At 36.7% G+C, this 20,293-nt stretch overlaps 2 protein-coding genes across 11 annotated transcripts in view; one reads left to right on the top strand and one right to left on the bottom strand.

The window, feature by feature from the left end:
• LOC122994023 overlaps positions 1-20,293 on the top strand; it is a 95,695-nt gene that overhangs the window by 26,287 nt on the left and 49,115 nt on the right. For 5 of the 10 annotated variants that reach the window (XR_006406491.1, XR_006406490.1, XM_044368550.1 and 2 more), the window contains exons 2-3: positions 219-527; positions 4,792-5,100. Coding sequence is in view for 6 of the 10 variants with exons in the window: in XM_044368550.1 (XP_044224485.1) it covers positions 219-527; positions 4,792-5,100 (618 nt within the window). In the remaining 4 variants the exon portion in view is untranslated. Of the gene's footprint in view, positions 1-218; positions 528-3,225; positions 3,696-4,791; positions 5,101-5,179; positions 5,465-6,255; positions 7,146-10,826; positions 10,979-20,293 lie in introns of those variants that run through there. The other 5 variants (XR_006406493.1, XR_006406492.1, XM_044368555.1 and 2 more) reach the window with 5 other exon arrangements.
• The window catches only part of LOC122994024, a 105,454-nt gene continuing 94,984 nt past the window's right edge, over positions 9,824-20,293 (bottom strand). Inside the window, exons 4-7 of the mRNA XM_044368556.1 lie at positions 12,470-12,754; positions 12,025-12,135; positions 11,212-11,264; positions 9,824-10,713 (exon numbers count right to left, since the gene is read on the bottom strand). Coding sequence (XP_044224491.1) covers positions 10,486-10,713; positions 11,212-11,264; positions 12,025-12,135; positions 12,470-12,754 — 677 coding nt within the window. The 3' untranslated portion in view covers positions 9,824-10,485. The remainder of the gene's footprint in view (positions 10,714-11,211; positions 11,265-12,024; positions 12,136-12,469; positions 12,755-20,293) is intronic.

The raw sequence follows: 20,293 nt of genomic DNA, 5'->3' as shown, positions 1-20,293 counted from the left end.
AAACAGATCAAGTAATATGTGTAATTGCAAAATTTCATTGCACTCATAAAACTGCTATGAATCAACCAAGATTTATCATTACATTGACAGTCCATTAATCTAAATGAGACTGTGCCATTATTTGTCTTAAATCATAAAAATCATAAGAACGATTAGTAGATGAAATAGTGGTGACTGAAAAAACATACAAGTGATTTTGATTTCTGCTCTTTTTACAGGGTCCAGTGATGTGACAACTGTGTTTGTGCAGAAAGGGAATAATTTACATCTGGATGTTAAGAAACCTGTTGTTCTAGGAAACCAAGCTGAATTTAAGTGGACAGTCAACAACACTCACAATAAAGTAAGATTATTTCCTGATAACGAAACAAGAATAATTGACAGTTATGAAGGAAGGGCTGAGGTTTCTCTACAAAATCACTCTTTGCTGTTGAAGAATGTGCAACAAAGCGACAGTGGAGATTACACTGCACACATAACCGGGGACGAAGACCAACGTCTAGCTGAATACAAGGTCATAATTCAAGGTAGGTTTCTTTAGGTTTCAAATGCTGATACACAGTCGGACCCTGTTTCATAACCCTTCACATCTACCACCCCCCCCCCCCCCCCCAGATCTAGTGTCTCCAGTCCAGCTGTCAGTGGACTCTGTGTCTAACAGCATAGAGTCCTGTAACCTCACTGTGAGCTGCAGGACAGAGCGCTCTCACATCAGCAGCACTTTTGGATGTGACAACCAAACCTGCTATCAGGAGGGAGGAGAGCAATCAGAGGTCACAACCTCTGGTTCTTCTGTCCATGTCTACCTGTTGAATGACTACATCATCTGTAACCATAGCAACCAGGTCAGCTGGACCAAAGACGTGAAGAAGATTCAGACTCTCTGCCCTCTAAATACTGGTGAGACATAAAGACAATGTGTTGGGCCTCATGGATGAAATCAAATCAAAATGTGAATATAGTAATTTAACTGAAATGTAAAAGTAAACTTCTGCAATATTTTTATAGACTTCTGGGCACAAAGTTAAAATTACATATTTACAACTTTGCCCTATAGGGATCATACATGGGCTGCACAAAATTATAGGAACGTACTGTATTGAGATATAATGCATGTCAATACAAATGCCCTGCAAAAATATTTCACTTTTGAAGGTTAGAATACTCAATTCTTGTGTTGTGTTCATTTAACTTGCACATCATAAAGTCAATGACATTTGCATGGGACCTATTTTGCTTTTTTTTATGGCAAATATTCTCTTTTAAGTGTCTTTCTGTCTGTGTTTGTGACAGTCTACTGTTGTTGTAGTTGTTGTTTCAATGGAGTACAGTATATGTACGACAGACCTTGATTGTTTGAATTAGAACAAAATTAAACACAAAAAGCAAAAATTAAGAATCAATCAACACAGTTCATTAAATACTATGATTGTGCGTCATAAAACTCAACTGTACTTTACATTTATTTTCAAATGTATAAATTAGAATACTTACTGTATAATAACAACATATTTTGTAAGATAAAATTATGCGGACAGTATTTGGGGTAATTTGTTACATCCAGTATGTTGTATGTTGTGCCGTATTGTCAGTGCTGTAATGAAATAACAGTTTTGTTATGTTGCAGGTTCAGAGAGTCTCTCTGCTGGTATCCCTGTGTGTCTGGTGAAGACAGTCGTGTTTTCTGTCGGTCTGGTCATCATGGTGTCTGCCGTCATCAGTGTCCACCTGATGGAGAAGCTCAAGAAGCAAAAATGAAGAGACAAATCAACACCAACCAATCTGTCATGCACATTCTCATCTGGATTAACCTCAAATTAATATAAAAGCAGAAAATCATTAATTATACAAATCCATCATACACGCTTTCATTTCCTCATTCTGATTAGGACTTTGGGCTTGATTGATTTCCTAGAAATAAATCAAACAACCGTGTTAGAAAAATGTTTTCCATTTTTACATACTCAGTACAGTATATATTCAAACCTGCTGTTTGGACAGGTCGGTCGTGGCAGGTTCAGTAGGAGCAAGCAGCAGCACCAGTACAGCAGACTGGGTGAGGCAGCTGTTATAGCAGAGATGGAGGTCGTTTAGATAGACTGCCAAGTCATTAGGATAAAGTGTTCAGTGTGCATGGTTATAAGCTGACCAGTGCATTAGGAAGGCTGTATTTCTGTTCCACTTTAACACACACACAAGGTTTTTGATTTTCAAAACATTTCACCTGGTCTTCCTTCTCTCTCAGCTCCCACTTGATCTCCTAATTTTGTTTGTTTGATTTGTCATTTCTTTCAGCATCCAAACTTCCTGCAATATTTTCCACTCACCCATGTACTTATATCTCACATCTATGTATTTGTTTTTGTAAGAAGTTTCATTTAATAAATAGTTTACTTTGTTGACCTACAACCTTTTGTGTCCTTCTTTGTCTGAACCGTGAGCCAGTCCATGATAGTAACTACCCTGCCCTGTCGATATATTGTAAATCATGCATTCTGCCACAGCTGTGGATTCCCATCTAAATACAGCAGCATTTAGTGCATTGCTGATTATTTAAGTCCAACTGAAATTAGAAAACGTTCATTTTGTTGGTCTCAAAAATGTAAAAATAATTGTCATATTTTGTCTGTCTGGTCCATAATTTCTGTGAACCTAAACCTGCAAACCATACTGATATAAGATCTTATTAAAAACAACTCAAATCAAGTCTCAATGCACTAAAGATACACACTTCCTATTCTAACAGCATTAGAAGACGATGAAGAAGATGTTCATGCACTGTCAATTAAATACATCAAAACTAAACTAATGTTGATGCAGCACTGATCAACAGCAGGAGACCTTTCATATCTGAAGACTGAAGGAAACTCAAAAACTTTTTGGTCAAAGCAGAAGCAGATTTGGCAGCACTGACTAACGCAATAATTCTGTCCTTTATAAAAGGAAACAAACTAAACTCTTTTCTCATGTGAGCTGCATTTTGACACGTCTTTTTGTCACATATCATTGGTGCAATTCAGAGTGCTCGAAAGATGACGTCAAGCGATGAGGCCTTTGCAGGCTCCAATTTCTTTGCCGCAAAATGTCGGCTTTCTGTTCTAACATTTACTGATGTCCACACCACTGGTATCTTTCATCTTGCAAACTGAAAATGTAAGAGGTCTTAAATACACTGTGGCGCAATGAGAAAGGAAGTGGTTATATTGCATGTGAAGTGAGCTACCTAAATAAGTGTGTTAAAGTGAATCAAACTAACTAAACTAAAACAACAAATACACAGTATAAACTTTTATGTGACTTTTGTCCCAATGGACCACAGATGAAAATGATCCTTCAGCTAACTCTGATGCAACATACAAAACCTTCTTACTTTAAATATAGTGCTATTAATTATTCAAACTTGCAAAGATGCCTACTGGATCTATTGAAATATATAATAGCATTCTTGTTTAGCATTATCTTTATCATGTTTAACTTCTTATTTAACAGACTTAAATGATTTCAATAATTACAGTCTTTATCAGCAGATCTCAAACAGTAAAACAGAGCTTAGAGAGGAAGTTTGAATAGAGACGTGGCAGCATAGAGAAGCACAGTTGTGGAACAAAGGCTCTGCACTCTGAAGTCAGGGCAGCAAGAGACTATGATGTTTATCTTTGTGATACTGGGACTTTTGCTCTCTGAAGAAGTAGCAGGTAGGACAAACATATTACATTTTAATTTTATTACAGATACAGCAATGATACCTGAGCAGGCTTTGTAATTGTGATTGATGCACTGAGCATTGTGGACAAAACTGAAAAGCTGGAATCATCTGTAATGAAAGTCCTGCAAGGTACTACAGCATTAAGCTCATGATTAGGAACTAACATGCAGTTTTAAAGGTTTTTATCAAAGCAACAGGAAAGAAAGTGATACTGTAGCTTGATTAAAGGGTATCCCTGCATTTAGTAGTTGGTAGGCAAAAATGAATTGTGATCATTTATGGTTTTGGGTTTTTAGGGTTTTGTCCTTTTTTGAGCATCTGAGGTAATAGTAATAGTAATAATAATAATTGTTATTATTAATTATTAATTAATTAATAATATGAAGAATAGTATGTTGTATGTTTTATGTTGTGGGCTTTTTGATCTGAGAAACTGTAGCCAGACTGATCTCTTTTTAGACAGCAGGTGGCTGCATGATGATTATGGTCACAATGTAGCAGCAGCACATGGAAGAGGAAGCATCTGTATTTTGTGAAGGGGGAGGATGTATGTACTGTTGATATGTAGTTAGTGCTGATATTTTAAATGAACAGTCCCTCCCTTTATCTTCTCAAATTCAAACATGTAATTAGTTATGATGAATTCACCTCAAATGATGTTTCTGTGTATAATGATGCAGACAAAAAACCCTTAAATACATTGACAGAAAACATAAGGTTCAAATCAGAGGCTCCTCATTCAGGGGACAGCCCTACTCGAAATCACACACAACAACAACAACAAAAAAACAATGCAAAATATATTAAATAAATATAACAAATAACATAATATTATAAAATCTAGTAAATCTAATAAATATAAAGTAAAAACAGATCAAGTAATATATGTAATTGCAAAATTTCATTGCACTCATAAAACTGCTAAGAATCGACCAAGATTTATCACTACATTGACAGTCCATTAATCTAAATGGGACTGTGCCATTATTTGTCTTAAATCATAAAAATCATAAGAACGATTAGTAGCTGAGATAGTGGTGACTGAAAAAGCATACAAGTGATTTTGATTTCTGTCCTTTTTACAGGGTCCAGTGATGTGACAACTGTGTTTGTGCAGAAAGGGAAAGATTTACATCTGGATGTTAAGAAACCTGTTGTTCTAGGAAACAAAGCTGAATTTAAGTGGACAGTCAACAACACTCACAATGTAGTAAGATTATTTCCTGATAATGAAATAAGAATAGTTGACAGTTATGTAGGAAGGGCTGAGGTTTCTCTACAAAGTCACTCTTTGCTTTTGAAGAATGTGCAACAAAGTGACAGTGGAGATTACACTGCACACATAACCGGGGACGAAGACCAACGTCTAGCTGAATACAAGGTCATAATTCAAGGTAGGTTTCTTTAGATTTCAAATGTTGATACACAGTAGTACCCTGTTTTATAACCCTTCACATCTATTTTTCCACCTAGATCCAGTGTCTCCAGTCCAGCTGTCAGGGGACTCTGTGTGTGTCAGCACAGACTCCTGTAACCTCACTGTGAGCTGCAGGACAGAGCGCTCTCACATCAGCAGCACTTTTAGATGTGACAACCAAACCTGCTATCAGAAGGGAGGAGAGCAATCAAAGGTCACATCCTCTGGTTCTTCTCTCCATATCTACCTGTTGAGTGACTCCATCTTCTGTAACCATAGCAACCACGTCAACTGGACCAAAGACTTGAAGAATATTTGGCTTCTCTGCTCTTCAACTGCTGGTGAGACATAAAGACAATGTGTTGGGTCTCATGGATGAAATCAAACCAAAATGTGAATATAGTTATTTCACTGATATGTAAAAGTAAACTTTGCAACATTTTAATAGACTTCTGGGCACAAAGTTAAAATTACATATTTACAACTTTGCCCTATAGGGATCATACATGGGCTGCACAAAATTATAGGAACATACTGTATTGAGATATAATGCATCTCAATACAAATGCCCTGCAAATATATTTCACTTTTGAAGGTTAGAATACTCAATTCTTGTGTTGTGTTCATTTAACTTGTACATCATAAAGTCTTAATGACATTTGCATGGGACCTATTTTGTTTTTTTATGGCAAATATTCTCTTTTAAGTGTCTTTCTGTCTGTGTTAGTGACAGTCAACCATTGTTGTAGTTGTTGCTTCAATGGAGTACAGTATATGTACGACAGACCTTGATTGTTTGAATTAGAACAAAATTAAACACAAAAAGCAAAAATAAAGAATCAATCAACACAGTTCATTAAATACTATGATTGTGCTGTCATAAAACTCAACTGTACTCTACAATTATTTTCAAATGTATAAATTAGAATACTTACTGTATAACAACATATTTGTGAGATAAAATTATGTGGACCATTTTTTAAGCCAGAAAAGTTGTCAAAATTTAAAAAACACACAAAACACAAAATGTTTTCCAAATACAGTATTTGGGGTAATTTGTTACATCCAGTATGTTGTATGTTGTGCTGTATTGTCAGTACTGTAATGAAATAACAGTTTTGTTATGTTGCAGGTTCAGAGAGTCTCTCTGCTGGTATCTCTGTGTGTCTGGTGAAGACAGTCGTGTTTTCTGTCGGTCTGGTCATCATGGTGTCTGCCGTCATCAGTGTCCACCTGATGGAGAAGCTCAAGAAGCAATAATGAAGAGACAAATCTACACCAACCAATCTGTCATGCACATTCTCATCTGGACTAATTTCAAACTGATACATAAGCAGAATATCATTAATTATACAAATCCATCATATACGCTTTCATTTCGTCATTCTGATTAGGACTTTGGGCTTGATCGATTTCCTAGAAATAAATCAAACAACCGTGTTAGAAAAATGTTTTCCATTTTTACATACTCAGTACAGTATATATTCAAACCTGCTGTACAATGAGAGCAGCAGGTTTGGACTGGTGGGTCGTGGTACATCTGGAAATAATTCAGTTCACAGCAAAACATTTAAACACAAGAAAGCAGCACAAACAGTGCTGTCTTCAGTGACATCTGCATGTGGCAGTTTCAGTAGGAGCAAGCAGCAGCACCAGTACAGCAGACTGTGTGAAGCAGCTGTTATAGCAGAGATGGAGGCCATTTAGATAGACTGCCAAGTCATTAGGATAAAGTGTTTGGTGTGCATGGTTATAGGCTGACCAGTGCATTAGGAAAGCTGTATTTCTGTTCCACTTTAACACACACACAAGGTTTTTGATTTTCAAAACATTTCACCTGGTCTTCCTTCTCTCTCAGCTCCCACTTGATCTCCTAATTTTGTTTGTTTGATTTGTCATTTCTTTCAGCATCCAAACTTCCTGCATTATTTTCCACTCACCCATGTACTTACATCTCACATCTATGTATTTGTTTTTGTAAATAGTTTCATTTAATAAATAGTTTATTTTGTTGACCTACAACCTTTTGTGTCCTTCTTTGTCTGAACCGTGAGCCAGTCCATGATAGTAACTACCCTGCCCTGTCGATATATTGTAAATCATGCATTCTGCCACAGCTGTGGATTCCCATCTAAATACAGCAGCATTTAGTGCATTGCTGATTATTTAAGTCCAACTGAAATTAGAAAACGTTCATTTTGTTGGTCTCAAAAATGTAAAAATAATTGTCATATTTTGTCTGCCTGGTCCATAATTTCTGTGAACCTAAACCTGCAAACCATACTGATATAAGATCTTATTAAAAACAACTCAAATCAAGTCTCAATGCACTAAAGATACACACTTCCTATTCTAACAGCATTAGAAGACGATGAAGAAGATGTTCATGTACTGTCAATTAAATACACCAAAACTAAACTAATGTTGATGCAGCACTGATCAACAGCAGGAGACCTTTCATATCTGAAGACTGAAGGAAACTCAAAAACTTTTTGGTCAAAGCAGAAGCAGATTTGGCAGCACTGACTAACGCAATAATTCTGTCCTTAAGAAAAGGAAGAAGGCTACATGAGACCAAGTGAGGTTTTTCAACCCATCTGACCTGAGTGTTTGGAAACAAACTAAACTCTTTTCTCATGTGAGCTGCATTTTGACACGTCTTTTTGTCGCGTATCATTGGTGCAATTCAGAGTGCTCGAAAGATGACGTCAAGCGATGAGGCCTTTACAGGCTCCATTTTCTTTGCCGCAAAATGTCAGTTTTCTGTTCGAACATTTACTGATGTCCACACCACTGGTATCTTTCATCTTGCAGCCTGAAAATGTAAGAGGTCTTAAATACACTGTGGCGCAATGAGAAAGGAAGTAGTTATATTGCATGTGCAGTGAGCTACCTAAATGAGTGTGTTAAAGTGACTCAAACTAACTAAACTAATACAACAAATACACAGTATAAACTTTTAAATGACTTTAAAGTGTGTTCTTAAAATGGCATCACCTCCTTCTACCTCATTGAAAAATCCAGAATTTATGAGCAACATTTATGGAAACAAATAAAAATGGTTTAGCAAAAATGTGATTATTATTATTATTGTTGGTGGTGTTTGGTGTTTATTTGTTCTTGTTATTATGTTCTGCAGAGGAGGTTAAAAGTACTGTGTTGTGTGTTTGACAAAGAATATATGTCAGTTACGTTCAAAGAACAGGATACAGCATTGTAGGCCAGAAGAAAGCAACAATAAAGAAAAACAAATATCCCTCATTTCTGGCTACGACAAGCTGGATTGACTTCATCATTTTGAGGTCAAATGCTATGAAAATAAATGAACATAAATGTGATTATGTGTCTCTGCTGTTATTACAGGGTCTGGTGCTGTGACTCCTGTGTTTGTGAAGAAAGGAAATGATGTACTTCTGGAAGTCAAGAAATCTGATGTACTGACTGAGGAGACAGATTTTTTTGGAAGTTCAATAACACTTATTCTGTAGTTAAATTATCTCATGATGATGATGAACCATTTATCTTTGATGACTACTCAGGAAGGGCTGAGTTGTCTGATCAAAATGGCTCTTTGCTATTAAAGAATCTACAACAGGCCGATAGTGGACGTTATGTTGCACTAGTGACTAGTGCAAGAGACCGAATCATAGCTGAATACAAGGTCAAAGTCCAAAGTAAGTTTATTATCATTTTATCATTGTAATTTTGAAATGTTGACATAAAAGTACCCTGATTTCCAAAACCCTTCACACAAATGTTTTTTTCCAGATTCAGTGTCTCAGGTTAAGCTGTCAATGGACTATTTCTAACAGCACGACTCCTGTAACCTCAAACATTTTTTATTACAAGAACCAGAAAACTAAACTCTCATGTCATATTGTGTATTTTTGTGAATCACTTAGGGCCTTGTATTGTAAATGATCATATAGCATGAAGTTTTTTCCCCACTCCAATATTGTGGGAGAGATTTCTTTCAAGAATGATACACTGAACATACACAACAAATGCAGATGAAGAAGAAAGAAAAACAAGAACACTTAATTTTGTTGGCTGAATGATAATCCATGTTAAAATTTATTATTTTTTCCATTCATCCATTATCATTATCCACTTATCATGATCAGGGTCTTGGGGGCCTCTAGAGGTAATTGCTACCATTGGGTGAGATCCTGAACAGGTTTGTTACAGAGCTGACGCATATATACAGACAACTGTTCACACATTCATTTAAAGCCAACGGCAATTTAGAGTCCCTAATTCACCTAACCTGTATGTGGGGAAGGAAACTGCCAACCTGGACATGAAGCCTTACTTAATGATACATAAAAATACATTAAATAAGTCAAAAGAATAGCTTGGCTTTTTGGGAAACATTTGTTTTCTTGCCAAGAGTTAAATGAAAATATGTCTGTGCCTCAAATATGAAGCTGCAGCAGGGGCTCAATTAGCTTAGCTTAGCACAAAGACTGGAAACAGCTAGCTTTACTCTCTACAAAGTTAAAAATATATACATAACCTCTAAAGCATACTATTTAAAATGTTTGTTTAGTTCATACAAAAATAAAAATGTAAAAATCTCTATTTGTTATTTTTCTTCTCCAGATAACTGGATGGCAAAAATTTACTTTGCTGCAGGGGACCGCTGTCCGCTTCCCGTTTCCAACTGTGAGTGTCATGTTTCCAGCCGGGACATTTAAAAAAAAAAACATAACAACGATTGTTGTGGTGTTTACTGTTGTCATGATGACGAAGGTTGCGTAACTTTAAGGAATTAGAAACCACGTTTCAAGAGATCATTTTATCCCAAACTATGATTTTTCCCTAACCCTAACCAAGCTGTTTTTGTGCCTAAACCTAACCAGACCTTAACCACAGTGTTGTCACACCATAAAACATCGATATTTTTTTAACAGTAATTTGGTTTTGGTAACGGTTTTTGAAAGCGGCGTATTACGCTCCCATGGGTCATTCTGAAAATGGATCGTTCTGGAGTGCAGGTACAATCCACCTATGTGGTTGTTTAGTTATGAGGATGTGTTGGAAATAACTTAAAATGGAGGAAAAGCTGATCGTCATGGTCTCTGGTTTCTCTACTACCTTTATACTGCACTGTATTCAATGAGCTACTGGGACTGTTAAAAGAAGGACAATGTGTGGAAACAAAACGCCGTCATCATTGGTCCATTAGTACAGCAGCTGGGTCAGAAAACAACTGTGCAGTCGAAGCAGAGTATGTAAATTACGTTCTCTATACAACACAAACACACAGAACTACAGATTCATATGAGGTCAGAGACTGACTACGACTTTGCATTCATGTGTGTGAACACACCATTAGCATCCATCCTGTACATGCCATGATTTAGTCCTGTGAATGTATCTTATCTGTGTTTTTCAGTTCTGGGTGGTGGTTGGACAATTGAGCTTTGGTAACCTGAGCATAAGTGGTGTCTGGCGGGGTGATGTTTTTACTCTCAGTGGATCCTGTTGGTCTAGTTGGAAATCCTACCAAAGCATAGGTGGACTCTGGAGAAAGACCTGAAGCATCTTCTGTGGCATTCTGATTAGGTCTTTGGGCTGGATTGATGTTCTAGAAATAAATCAAACGACCGTGTTAGAAAAATGTTTTCCATTTTTGCTTTGCTTCACATACTCAGTACAGTATATATCAAACCTGCTGTTCAATGAGAACTCAAACAGCAGGTTTGGACTGGTGGGTCGTGGTACATCTGGAAATAATTCAGTTCACAGCAAGACATTTAAACACAAGAAAGCAGCACAAACAGTGCTGTCTTCAGTGACATCTGCATGTGGCAGGTTCAGTAGGAGCAAGCAGCAGCACCAGTACAGCAGACTGGGTGAAGTAGCTGTTATAGCAGAGATGGAGGTCGTTTAGATAGACTGCCAAGTCATTAGGATAAAGTGTTCAGTGTGCGTGGTTAAAGGTTTTTAATTTTTTTAAATATTTCAACTGTTTCTGAAAATCAGGTCTTAACTGTTAAATTATTCACAATGTGAAATTCTGTTCCTCAGTTTGACAAGCAAAGTTTAGAGAGTTATGAAAAAACAACAACACTGTGGCGCTTACCTGAGGAGAAGCGTATATTGTATTTTCGCAGGTCTTTTTTCTTTTCTGTTGGTCTGTAATAAAAAAACATTGTTGATTTGCTTAATAATAATAATAATAATAATAATAATAATAATAATAATAATAATAATAATAATAATAATAATAATAATAATAATAATAATAATAATAACAATAATAATAATAAAGGCTATCATGATTGAGGTTAGCAAAGATTAATTCAGGAAGCAAAACAACATGTACAATTCAAGATGGACAGATTTTGGCAGAAAAAGAAAATAAAACTGTTGATGCTCATTGAGCTCAAATACAAAATATGATGTTTATCTTGTTCTGAAGTTCACTGTAGTGGGAGGGACTTTGGCTTTTAGGTCAAATTGTTTGTAGCAGTTTGAACAAAACTTGATTTGAATTTGCACAAAAGAAATAAAAGAGAAACATGCAGTTGATGTTCTTCGTAATCTTATTTATTTAAGTTTAAACTTTGCTTCTTTTGTTACAAGCTTCACCATTATTATTACTGGTTGATAAATATTCAGTCGATTTATATATAGGGTAGAGGAGTTATTTCAGCTTGTAAAGGTGGGAATGACAGAAAAGGTTTGGGAACCACTCAATGGCACATTTTTGGTATTTACAAAAAGAGCCTTAGACTAAAAAACTAAAAGTTGGACTTAAATCATTCTTTTTTTACATAAGAGGTTTGTGGGTGTGGTAGATATTCTCTGCTACAATACTGGAATTCAAATACAAACAGCGATGAAGATTTTAATTACATATTACTCTTGTGCTGAAATTTACATTGGGACTTACATATAGTGATTCCTATGAAAAGTCCAAAGCAAATACAAAGGATGACGACCAAACAGCCGACTATGATCCCGATCCAGCTGTCTATAGTAAGGCTCCCATTAGGAATTGTATCTAAACAAACAAACAAACAAAAAATAGACCAGAGATGTTGACATATTTCAAGATTGCAGTTTTAATTTCATAATAACTTCTGGGAAGCGGGAATAATCTCTCTGTCTGAGTTAAACCTCAAAGACTTTTGGACCACCAACCCTCTAAAAGTCAATGGATTCATTAAATAACTTTTTAGCTACAAATATTTTTCTGAGCAGTAAGAAAATGTTAATATGTTGACCCCCACAGTATCTGATAATAAATCTTTATGGATGAAGGTGATTTGCACTGCATGACAAGCAGTGTGTAAACTGTGTTATTGTCAGTTAGCTGTTATGTCTTTCAGTCTCACCAGTATTTAGAGGGCAGAGAGTCTGAATCTTCTTCAAGTCTTTGGTCCAGTTGACCTGGTTGCTATGGTTACAGATGATGAAGTCATTCAACAGGTAGACACGGAGAGAAGAATCAGAGGATGTGACCTCTGATTGCTCTCCTCCCTTCTGATAGCAGGTTTGGGTGTCACATCTAAAAGTGCTGCTGATGTGAGAGCGCTCTGTACTGCAGCTCACAGTGAGGTTACAGGACTCTATGCTGTTAGACACAGAGTCCACTGACAGGTTAACTGGAGTCACTGGATCTAGGGGGGAAAAATAGATGTGAAGGGTTATGAAACAGGGTACTACTGTGTATCAACATTTGAAATCTAACGAAACCCACCTTGAATTATGACCTTGTATTCAGCTAGACGTTGATTTTTTTCCCCGGTTATGAGTGCAGTGTAATCTCCACTGTCATTTTGTTGCACATTCTTCAACAGCAAAGAGTGATTTTGTAGAGAAAACTCAGCCCTTGCTACATAACTGCTACTTATTTTTGTTTTTTTATCAGGAAATAATCTTACTACATTGTGAGTATTATTGAATTTCCATCTAAATTCACTGTCTTTTACTAGAACAACAGGTTTCTTAACATCCAGATGTAAATCCTTCCCTTTCTGCACAAACACAGTTGTCACATCACTGGACCCTGTAAAAAGAACAGAAATAAAAAAAAATGAATGTTGCTTTCACCTGCCTTTATTCCCTGAACACTAATTCATGTTTTTAAATTAATTTGAGTAAACTAATGGCAAACACTCATTTAGATTAATGGACTGTCTATGTAATGATGATTCTTGGTGCATTTATAGCATTTTTAATAGTGCTACATAATGCATTTTGCAATAATATATATGACTTGATGTGTTTTAGATATTTTGCATTGCTTTTTTGTTTGTTTGTTTTGGTTTTATGTGTGTGTGTGTGTGATTTTGAGTAGGGCTGTCCCCTGAAAGAGGAGCCTCTGATTTGAACCTCATGTTGTTTGTCAATGCATTTATAGTTTTCTTTCACTGCATCATTGTACACAGAAACATCATTTGAGGTGAACTCATCATAACTAATTACAGATATTTGAATGTGAGAAGATAAAGTGATGGAAAAGTTAAAAGAACGGACACTCATGCTTTCCTGAAAGTGTCCATCCTCATAGGGGCAGAATCAACACTAACTAAATATAAACAACACATACATACTCCACCCTCACAAAATACAGACGCTTCCTCTTCCATGTGCTGCTACATTGTGACCATAATTATCATGCAGCCACCTGCTGTGTAAAAAGAGATCAGTCTGGCTACAGTTACTAAATCACAATAAGCAATAATAATTAATACTAATTTAGCATAATTTTGTTATAATTGTCACCTGGTTTTGAAACTGTTGCCAGTTGGGATATTTGCAATTTGTAAAATCTCTGCTATAAAACTGTAAATGTATTTAAACAAGTGAGTGTTTATCAGGAAAAAAGTTTCAAGGGTTCAACAAAGAGTGAGAAGACAGAAGCTGCAGTTCTTCCAATAGTGATGTAGTTTTATGACAAACTCTTCACTGTAGATTTAAATATATAAATGTATACATATAGTCGTATGGATGGTATGTGGCTGCTTGTATTGATATGGACACTAATCCTTGTCATCGTTAGCAATATATAATCAATTATAACCCAAGACAAACAGAGGAAGACACACAAGTCTGCATCATTTTAGCACATGTCAAACAATACAAACAAATGTTTCAAGAACTTAAAAAAGGCCGTCAAAAATGTACTGAGAAAAAAATGGAAGTGAACGTTTGACTTCCTCAAGTGGTTTTAACAGGTCTTATGTGGAAATAAATGCTGTTCTACATTTCAGCAGCTCTTTTCTCACACTAACAAATGTAATCTATAAGCACAAAATAGAACCTGCTGCTAATGTGGTGACCAGAAAATTCTCTCTCTCTCACACACACACACACACACACACACACACACACAGACGTACATGTTACAGGGAAAATGAGTTCAGGTTTGTCCTAAACCTCTGTGACGATATTTAGCCCTTTTTATGTCATTTTTTCAATAACCATAATTTATTGTCGTTCTCTCATTAATTTGTGTAATCTCACTCTGCATTTTAAAGTTGTGTCTCTACATCTTGTCCATATTCATACCCTTTTTGTAAATACAGTAGTAAAGTCTGTAAAAAGAATTTGGGAACTGTTTCAGTGTTTCATTGTTTGTTTTAATATATCAGGACTCCCAGGAAATCAGGATTGATGCTTAATTGATTTAAAAGAATATGACGTGACTGATTTTGCCTGGTTCCAGACCTCTGACTCGTTGCCCACACCTTGATTTTATTTAGCAATTGGAAATGAAACCAAAGGCAATTCAGTGTATCAGGTTCAGGCTGATTCCAGTATAATTTGAGGGTTTTTGTTTTTGTTGTTGTTGTTGTTGTTTTTACATTTGACTACTTTAAGGCCAGTAAAATACATTAATAAATAAAGTTGTATATTTCCCCAAAAACACTGTATTCCTGGCAGTGTGGCAAAGGCTTTGAAACTACATTCAGATTCTCATGTTGCAAAACTTAATTTATAGAAAACATAATTAAGATAAAAATAAATTAAAGGGGACATATTATATTTTCCTTATTTTCAGTCCTTTACATAATATCACAATGTCAGATGTTAATGTTAAAATTGGCCAATGGGTCAAATAATGAGGTAAACATATGTAAAAGTAATCCCTGTATGTTAAAAGCATCGGCTTCAGACTGCTCTGAATACTCAGTTTTCAAGGGTTTTTTCTACTTTCAGCCCAAGCCGACATCAGCTTGTGACAGATTTCTTTATATGGTCATCTGCTAGATGCACAGCACAAGTTCACTACTCTGCTCTGGGGGTGGTCACGCTGAGCCATGACTCCATTACAAGGCACAGCGAAGTAAAATAAGTAGTTTACCTTTTGGCTGGTTGTCTGCAGCTCTACATCAAACATCATCATCACCGTGGCTGTTTCTGCTTGTACTATTCCTCTCTGTGTTTTTTCTAACTTATTTGCTGAACAGATAGCTCCAAATATCTCCATATGTTGTTGTTTCAACCGGTTTTTAGTACTGCTAACAAAGCTCTGCTACTTTAGTGAGGAACATGTTTAATTTCCTGTGAATTCTTCACAATGATAGTCTCCTGGTTTTTAGTAATTTAAAAGCTTTTAATTTGAGACAGTAAAGCAGGAAATGTTTGGTTTGCATTATTGACTGTATATAAATATGGATGTCATGACAGATCCCCAAAAGTGAAGCCAAGACATCTCAATCACCCCCTGGTGGCTGGCTGCAGTATAGGTCATAAGTCCCGCCCCCTCCATGTTAGTGAATGGGACATTTTTCCTAGAGATGGTTTCTGTAATTTCAGGTAGTTCTTATCACACTGCTGTTTGTCCAAGTGCTCATTTTTTCTGAAAAGTTTGTTGTTAATTAGTTATTTCACGATATAGAAAGGGGGTCTGACGTTATGATTGACAGCTGTGACAGCTGCTCTCAAACCTCCGTCAGGCAGCAGGATGGCTAAGGGGGCTTGTTCTGCAGGCCTTCATCCTGCCACCCGACTCTACTGCACAGACTCTGGCTCCAAAGATATCACGCAAGCAAGATGGCAGAAAGGAGATATTTTGGCTTCACTTTTGCATCGCGGTAGGAAGTGGAGACGCGTTGTCCATATTTATATACAGTCGATGGTTTGCATTGGCGGTAAAGTTACACAACTCTGATGCATAAAACTGGCCATCAGAACAGAGTGGGTTCATCGGGAGGGGGGCCTTAAAGAGACAGGAACTAAAACTGCCTGTGAAGAGAAACAGTGTATACTGAGGGGCTGCATAAAGGGCCAGTATAAGATAAATAAGAAGTTTTTCAAGTGTGAATCATGCAAAGCTACTCTAAAATTTTAGAGCTGAAATGAGCATTAAAGGTCATCTTTAAAGATAAATCAGCCTAACAGTAAAGATATTGAAAGAAAATATACTGAATGTCAAAAGCTACACAAATGTAGAGATATACTGAAAGTAAAACCAGAAAATAAAGATCGCGTGCCTCTACCATATATATATATATCTATATTCATTACTTTAATAACAAAAAAACGTTTTAATTTTTAAAATCTCTGTCTGGATATATTCGGGTCTTGTACAAGAATGAATAATTCTAGTTTAATGTATTGTGTTCAAATTTCTCTTGTACTGAAGAATATTTTAATCATTGATTATTGTAATTTTTCCTCATTTACATCAACCAGAACGTTAACAAACCCCATTTTTTGAACAATGGATTGGGATGGAGTAATAAATGACAACAAGAAGTTCCAGTAGTGCCTCACTACAACAACCAGACTTTTAAAACAAAGTCAAACAACAGAAAATATTTAAAGAAAACTGTTTTACCTTGTGTTTCCCATGAATGCAGCACACAAACAGCAAAGAGGAGAATGACGAGAGCCATTGTGCATATGACCCACATGAGGAAGTGGTAACACTATTTGTGCACTATGACCATGGTTAGTGGTAACTTGTCTTCTCGGAAGTCTCTGTACAAGCCACAGATCTCACTGAACAGTTTTTTATTGAAACTCTTGCTACTGAAGAAATAGTCCCATTTTTCACATAATCTTTGGAATATCTGATAACCACAAATAAAATCAGCCTCCTGCCAAGACACTCATCATAAAAAAACCTAAAAGAATACACTACTGAAAAAGCTGAAATTAAATATGGCCTCTAATCTCATAATCAAGTTTATTAAGTCATTTTTCATAGAGAACGATCTCATTTTAAAAGATGTTTAACAGATCTATCTGCACTTTAGACAGCGTTAACACCCCAGAGCTTAATGTTAATCAGAGAACGGTTAAAAACACATGTTCCATATCATTTCCAACATATTCATATCCGTCGTACTTCATCTGTCATGTCTAACCATCGTCATCACACATTTCCATCAGAACAAAATAATTATCAGTGACTCACAACATCACTTTCATTTCGTATTCACACCTCTCAACACTCACTTCTGGTGTGGTCATCTTACAACTCATTTTACACTGTAGACGATTTACTCTTCATGTCCTTGTCGTCTAGACTGAAAATTAAAAGGCTTTGACAAAATGTCCATTTTTAATTTGATGCTTTTAGTAACTCAAAAATCATATGAAAGGACAGATGTCTCCCACACGTCAACGGTGAAAGGAGAGACTCTTCAATGTTTAACATGTGCTGCCCTCCTGCCAACACACTCGTCATAAAAAACTAAAAGAATAAGTGTACTGGGCTCAGCAGCACCTTGTCTTCTATAAGTCACTGTACGTGTCAGGTGGGGAAGCAGGAGTGGACCCAAATGCAGAGGCCGGAACGCAGACATGACAAAAAAAAAAAAAGGATGGATGGTCAAGTACAGGCAAACAGAGCTGAACAGAACTAGCAGACAAGACAACACAAATGATCCAAAGACTCAAAACCAGACCTTAAATACAGACTAAACTAATCAGGGAATGGGGAACAGGTGACGAGACACAAGGGCAGGCTGGGAGTGATTGGCTGAGGGAAACACAGAAAGCCGGGCAGGGCTGACGAGACTGATACAGGGCAGGTGTGGGGAAGACACAGAGCAGAGCAGGGCTAACGAAGGTGAAGCAGGGCAGGTGAGGAGGAGTACATGAACACACAAGGGAAACACAGTAACAAAACTAAATCCCAGAAAACACAATACTCTAATACAACCCACATCAACCTGTCCAAGAACCATCATGAACCTAAACTAAAGTATACAACACACCAGGCTAAACAACAAAAAAAGGCAGTCCAAACCCAAGAACATAAAAAGCCCCAAAAACACCCAAAGTCCAGGCAGGGTGCCTGATCATGATGGTTGCATGATGATTATGGTCATATTGTAGCAGCACATGGAAGAGGAAGCATCTGTTTTTTGTGAGGGGGAGTATGTATGTACTGTTGATATTTAGTTAGTGTTGATTCTGCTCCTACGAGGATGGACACTTTCCAGAAGGCGTGAGTGTCGATACTTTTAATGAACAGTCCATCACTTTATCTTCTCAAACCCAGATATCTGTGATTAGTTATGTCATATTTTTCATGTCTACATGATGCAGGTGGAAAAAAGTTACATGCACTGTAAATGTACACAAATAAGGTTCAATTCATAGGCTCCTAGTAGGACAGCCATACTCAAAATCACACATACACAGAAAAAACACGATGCAAAACATTAAAAAAAGATCAAAATGTTCAAATTACTCCTCAAACAAAACAATGACAGTCTCACTTAGATTAATGGACTTTCAATATAACAGTAAATCTGGATGCATCTATAGCAGTTTTATGAGTGCTATATAATGCATTCTGCCATGAAACTCACAAAAAGCACGAGAAACGCCCTCTCTAGAGCCAGTGTTTGGTTTGTCCGTTCTGGGCTACTGTAGAAACATGGTGGTGCAACATGGCGGGCTCCATGGAAGAAGACCCACTCTCTATGTAGATATAAAGGGCTCATTCTAAGGTAACAAAAACACAATGATTCTTATTTTCAGGTGATTTTACACTAATTAAAACATACTTATGATTATTATATTCCATTTCTGCCAATAGATCCCTTAAATCTTACACACTGGTCCTTTAAACCTACTGTAAGTCAGCTAAAGTATTGTAAAGAAAGTAATTAGCTAAGGTGCACATTAAAACAAAATAAAAAAGTAAATTAAAGTCAAATGTTACCACATCACCTTACAAAGCTTACACATTGCTGTAAGGTGAGGTGCAGGGAAGAGTAGTAAAGCATACGGAAGACAAAACATTAAGCTGGCAGGGGGGTTTGCTGGAAAAATAGACCAATAGGCTCAATTCACTCTTCAACATTTTAATGTAAATACTGTACATTCAAAATGAACAAATTATGTGTACATCATTCAGTCATTTCATCACACATCCACTATACAATTAAATTTGAGAACCCACCTACTCATACACCACATAAAAGGGCTCCAGTTTTGAGACATGCTTCCTCTTTAAGCACTAGCACAAGATGGCCTCCACAAAGGACTCAAACTGGTCTGGACAGGTTATAGCTTTGACAACATTATTTATTTTAATATACTTTTCAGAAATAAACATTATTCTTAATTCTAAAAGAATTCCTAATTATTTTAGTTATTTTTCTTGCCAGCGCTTTTCAGCAGTACCACCACTCGTTACCAGGCAACCTCACGATGAAGACAACACTGCTCCCAGCTGTTGTTCGCCATGAAATACTTACAGCATGTAACAGCCTGTAAAACCACAAACTGTCATTTTTACATTTCTGTTTACATACAGATTAAAATAAACAAGAAAAGCCATTTTATTTAAAGCACAGACATGAGAGTCAATCTTCTCATCTAACGCTCAAGATCTCGAGGACCACATATAATGTATCAATTCACAAAACAATAAGGATTTAATAATTTAAATGGTTTTAATTCAGACAGAGATTTTACCAGTGAGACTAACCTGAGGTTGAACTGTAGAAGCAGTTTACAGCCTTCCACTGGTTGATTCTGCTGCCAATCAAACATGTCTGTGCTCCTATCGACTAGTTTTACTGCCTCCACCTCTCTCCTGTTCCTCTCTCTCGGGCAGTTTAACTGAGCTGGGCGTGTGCCTTTGTCCCGCTCAGCAAGTCAGAGCCCAGAGGCCCCACCCTGCTGTAATGAGAGCGGAGAGAGCGGAGCTTGATCGCTTTCTGGTCTCTGGCAGGGTGGCGTTT

This window comes from Thunnus albacares, chromosome 12 (assembly GCF_914725855.1).
Source record: "Thunnus albacares chromosome 12, fThuAlb1.1, whole genome shotgun sequence".
Taxonomy (NCBI): Eukaryota; Metazoa; Chordata; class Actinopteri; order Scombriformes; family Scombridae; genus Thunnus; species Thunnus albacares.
This window is presented reverse-complemented; position numbering and strand designations above follow the sequence as displayed.